At 34.3% G+C, this 5739-nt stretch overlaps 1 protein-coding gene across 1 annotated transcript; it reads left to right on the forward strand.

Annotated features, from left to right (window-relative positions):
• Nucleotides 1–365: 365 nt before the first annotated feature.
• LOC120356436 (glutamyl-tRNA(Gln) amidotransferase subunit A, mitochondrial-like) lies at nt 366–4180 on the forward strand. Its single transcript, XM_039445375.1, has 4 exons — nt 366–578; nt 1823–2025; nt 3783–3952; nt 4010–4180. Exons 1-3 carry the CDS (start codon nt 433–435, stop codon nt 3935–3937), a joined length of 504 nt encoding a protein of 167 aa, XP_039301309.1. The 5' UTR covers nt 366–432; the 3' UTR covers nt 3938–3952; nt 4010–4180.
• The last annotated feature ends 1559 nt before the right edge of the window (nt 4181–5739 follow it).

Below are 5739 nucleotides of genomic sequence, written 5' to 3' on the forward strand. Positions count from 1 at the left end.
TTCATATTGTGTTCTCCGTAATAGATCGGAATTAGAATACAGTGTAGAAATATTTTTCAATTATAAATATAGCATACGAATTATTATTCGTTCCACCAGAATATGTAAAGCAGAAGAGTGAAAGGAAAAATAATAAAATCTAATACCGTACCCAGAAGTTCTCTCTTATTCGCCATATACTGTTCGTGCTGTGGTAGCCACCCAACCAGATATATTGCTGCAAAGAAGGCCATCTCCTGGTGCGGCTGCTATAACATGCTATCCTTTTCTGACTACAAGAGCCGGATTGCAAATAAATATAACTGCTTTTCTCCAGAATTATTGAACCCAAGTACTTATAAGCTTCTCTATTTCTTTGAAGGTATCTTACCACACACTGGATTCTCAATAGCCTGCTACTCTGTCCTGAACCAGTGTGAAGTAGCCAGCAACATGGCTCGATATGATGGACTTGAGTACGGTCTCCGATCAGATCAGACCAAATCCACAGAGCAGTTGTATGCTGATTCCAGAAAGCGTGGATTCAATGATGTTGTTAGAGGCCGAATATTGGCTGGAAATTATTTTCTTATTCAAAGGTGAGACCACTGAGTTTTTAACTGCATTATCTCTGATCAACGTGATCAAATAAATCTATTTTTTATATTTGGATTTTTTAGGCCTATAATGCATCTTCCATCTACGTATAATACTAATCTACACCTACTTTAAGATAGGGACGCCTATATTATAATGTGTTCCATTCCAGGTTTAAACGAGTAGCTGATGAATCTCCGTTTGAATGAAAAATACCGTTAGGTGTTTAGACGGACTTTAATTAAAGAAATTTCTAGAGAAAAAATATTCTTAGAATTACGAAAAATAATATTATTTAAATTCATATTTATTATTATTGAGAATTTTTATATTTGTTCTCAACTTGCTAACTACAAAACTATAGTGTTGATCTTAATATTTTTGTTTGGACGTATTACATAGATTTGTGCAAATCTATGCAAATTTGTATTTTTTGTATGGCGATTACTGTGTGGTGGAGGGGGGCAATCATATATGCTTTGGTCATGATTACATTGTTTGCGCAAGTAAATGGGTGGCGCACGCGTGACCCCGCGTGCAGTTAGAAGAAAAGTTCTGGAAAGAGCCATAGAAACACGTTGTGACATGTCTGTCGCTGCTCACTCCAGCAAGTGCACGCTTGCTTTTCACAACATGTTTCTATGGCTCTTTCCAAATTTTGGTTCTGTCTGCATGCGTAGTCACGCGTGCCGGCCTGCGCCAATCAATTACTTGCTCAAAGGTTCAGCCAATATGATCATAGCCTTATGCATCACCCATCGTTTGTAAAACATACAGTAGGTAAACAAACATAGAGCTTAGCCAGTCTCTTGTCGAATTGTCACTTGGCCTATCTTAATCGTTGATATTCTGTAACAGCACTTATCAATATGATGAAGTACTGAACACTTTGTAATATCAATTGAGTCTATTCAAACTTTTTTTTTTTTAATTTGAAGATTCTGTTTTGAAGAAGCTTACCAGAAATTGTACTAGAATTAGCTTATTCTAAATCAGGTTAGTTGTCAATAAAGCCAATCACATAGTTTATTTATTTATGTAATCATTCAAAATTACACAACTTACAGAAAAGTACCACAGGCTTACGCCCAAAACGGTCTAGTTCTAATTTATACAACAGTCCAAATGTTTCCAGGTTATTTGCCACTTCAACATTCTCCAGTTACACACTCAATTTACAATTCAAAACACACAAAAATCATTTTTAAATTAGAAAAATTAAATTAAACTAACCCTTATTTTACAGTAACTATGAAAAGTATTTCATGAAAGCAATGAAAGTGAGAAGACTAATAGCAACCGATTTCAAAAATGTGTGGTCAAAAGTTGATTTGCTGCTTACGCCTGTGACTCTCTCCGAACCTCCGCTCTTGAAAGAATTCATAAAACTTGACAACAGAGAACAGTGTTCAACACAGGACTTCTGCACACAACCTGCCAACATGTCAGGTCAGTATTTTTATTTACAGTGTTTTCATTCAACAGCTCAGTGCTTTCAGTTGAAAATGAATGGTAAATGTTGTTTCACACCGCCGTAGCGTAGCGTGGAATACGTCTTTTGAAAGGCGTAGCCAATGTATCTCCTTATGTTAATCAATCTACTGGTGTAGGGTAGCCGGTTTGAAATTGACAGATTGATCAACATTGATTGATTATGAGATACGTCGGCTACGTATTTCAAGCTACGCTACGGCGGTGTGAAATTACCGTAACATGGAGCTAACTGAAATCGAAAATCAGTTTATTCATTCATTACAAATCTATTAACATAAAAAAATCGAGTGTGATTGACCGTTCGTTGAAGGAGGCTGCTGAGCGGTTGTGAGGTTATCCAGGACTGTTCTTGAATGGGTGACGCATAGAAAATAAATTATTATCGTTAACTGCTTTATTTACCCTACTCGGTTATTCGGAAGCCAACTAAAACTGTTGGTCAATTTATTCGTCATCATCATTTATCCCATTACTCACTCAAAATCCTACTCCTATATGGTTATGTGGACAGTATTCTCAGTAAAAAATTAAGGAACGTTCATTAAGCCTGTTGCTACTTTCCCAATCATTCACAGTTTAGAATGATATTGTATTTATCAATGTATAAATAAATGAATAAAATAAATGAAGGCCTGAGTTTGAAAACTCATTTTTTGATAAAATGGGTTTTTGTCTGATTCTTATACTACAGAAGCTACCGAATCGATTGGTGTAAGAATCAGACATTTATAGTGCCTAGTTTTGCCGCTAGATTGCGTTTACACTTGTCTAAATCATATGCTAGCAAACCGATGAGTTTGAAAACCAGACATGTACTGGAGATGTCTTGTTTTCAAACTCATCAAGGTTGATTTCCCGTCTTTTTGTAGGTTATGTCCACAAACAAGTTGTTTTGATTGTTCGTTACTTTAGATTATCTTCTATTATAATCTATTGATTTGGGTTAATCTTTCAAAATCCTGCCGAAAAACATAATGAGTTTGAAAACCAGATATCTCCAACAATTTTAACCCCCCCTGTTAATCAATTAAAAGTTCAAAAAAGGTTATAGTAATAGAAAACGTACTATGATATTGTAGATTTTGTAATACAAGAATGTAAAGTTACATTTTTTCGGAATTTTTTGTGATAAACAGCTTTTTTTACCCCAACAATTTAGTCTGTGGCACTTGTCTGGTTTTCAAACTCAGGCCTTCAAATGAATTATATAAAAAAATTAATAATTGATGTAAAATTTAAAATTCTCAACTAACTGATAAAATCTAACAAACTTACTCGATATTCAAGAATAATGGTTTATTTTTATTCATGTAGGCTAATACCATTCATGAGCTTGTTGTGCCTTTCCCCAAGCTAAGTATTTTCACAAAATTTAATGAATGAATGAATATTTAAAGATACTCATTATAGGTATCATATTAATTAAAATTATCAATTAGGTATTCTTCAAATCACCTTGTTAGTTTGTGTCAATAGTTTTAACAGTATCATTCTCATTTTCATAGATTGTTGTTAATAAATTGAATTACAAAGAATGAAAGCTTTCTACTTTATTTCATTGGGCAAGTATATTTTATTGCTGTAAATAAGCAGCACCTCCTATATAGAAGGTCCTGAAAGCAGGCTATGGAAATCCAATCTATTGAAACCCCTTATTGATTTTATAATAATGTTATATGTGACATGAAATGTTGATGTGAATATTGTTTCAGGTTGTCCGGCTATTTCTCTTCCTGTCTGCTTATCTTCCAGCAATCTACCAATCAGTTTACAATTGATGGCTCCAAACTTCCAAGAACAGTTACTTTTATCTGCTAGTCATTGGTTGGAAAATGAGCTAGAATTTCCAAAACTTGAAGTTGTATAGCTTGAATTCGTGTAAATATACGTACAGTTATTTATTCAAATTTTATTTAGCATTTATCATGAATTCGTGTAAATATAAATATGTTAGTGTTATTTATTCTGATATTGAATGATTTCAAAAAATATATTAACAGATTCACAAATAATTTGATTACTTGGAGAGAACTACATAGACTTTATGACAAAAGTATTTCTCTCCTCAATTTGAACCAAAAACAAGCTATCGAGTTACAATTACAGTAAAAGATTGTCTTTTTAATGTTAAACCTGCTTTGTTCATAGTTTTCAACCCTCTTCGGACTCCATTACAGAGGACATTATTGAGCAGATGCGGCATCAAAATTGTGATTAATATGTACAAGTGTTTTTAAATAAGCGTTTTTAGCGTTGAGAGTGGAGATTAATAGTTTTGAGTGTATTACTGAGAGTGGCATATGAAAGAGGCTCTGCCTCTGTGACATACTGAATGTGATTTGAATCGCGATTCTTAGTGTTGTGTTCTTTAACAGGGAGTAATATGTTATGTAGCCCAAGCTAATTAATTCATATCATATAGACTACATAGGTCTTAGAGCGTTCGATTCAAATATCATGTCATTATAATCATAGAAAAGTATAATCGTGTATGCTATTATATGCATGCTATATAATATTATGTATTTATTTATATATTATAATATAAATATTTATAATATGAATATATTATATTCATGTGATCAGAGGGAAAACAGTACTATCTCACTAGAAAAGAGTCGTCAAGAAAAATTAAAATATATATGCTTGCCAGTTGAATAGCTTGTCAACTATTTATAAGAATACTAGTTACATGAAAAAAGTAACTTCTAGATCGATACTTCCAGGTCACTCAGCCACTAGAAAGCATCTGGACTGTGACCGAGGAGACCTGACCCAGGGGGTGAATGTGATCGTGCCCGAGTTAATCTCACGTGCTCCCTGGATATATCCGCAACCAAACGATACAAAACAACTTTTGAAGTTTTATTGAGCGGAGAGAACTAAACGATTACTATGTGACGAGCCAATGTCGAAACCACATCTGAGGTGACTGGACCCTCACAAGGTGCTACCCAGTTATAGGGAAAACTGTATTTTCAGAGAAAAAGTATTATTCTATATATATATATATATATATATATATATATGCAGCCGCGTTAGGCGTAAATAAAAGTACTGCCGTTTCAAAATGCAAGGAGGAGGAAACAATTATTGAATGGAGCTGATAATACCGACCCAACATTATACATACACACCAGGAAAAAAGAGGAGCCGGAAAGGTGTGACTGGAATAGATGGTTTCCAAGAGAATGCAATTCGCCGTCATGTGTATGATTATATACGCTTTCTACGGTTAAAAACTGTTGGTGATCTTGTCATGTTGGTGACCTAATCGTGTTGGTGAACTTGTCATGTTGGTGATCTTGTAATCTTGTCTCACCAAGGGACTCAGATTTTCTTTAAAAAAACAGTTTTTCACTCAAAAATTCCTTCTTAACTTACTTTTGGGTTTGAGAATAAAAAGTTGAATAAGAGGAAATTTTTTTTAAAGTGCAATGACATTGTAGTTTGGCGTTGTCGGTTTCTGCGGGATGTGAAAGACTTGAATTTCAATAAGATAAACATGGTAAATGCTGGCCACACAACTAGAGGATGGACAGACAACTCAACTGAAGAAACATTGGCTGCTCCCAATTGGCAAAGGTAGTAGGCTACGTTTTCAAAATGGTTTGATGAATCACCACTACCCAATCTTACTACGTCTTCGATTATTGTTATGGACAATCC

The sequence above is a fragment of the Nilaparvata lugens genome, unplaced genomic scaffold (genome assembly GCF_014356525.2).
Source record: "Nilaparvata lugens isolate BPH unplaced genomic scaffold, ASM1435652v1 scaffold6771, whole genome shotgun sequence".
Taxonomy (NCBI): domain Eukaryota; kingdom Metazoa; phylum Arthropoda; class Insecta; order Hemiptera; family Delphacidae; genus Nilaparvata; species Nilaparvata lugens.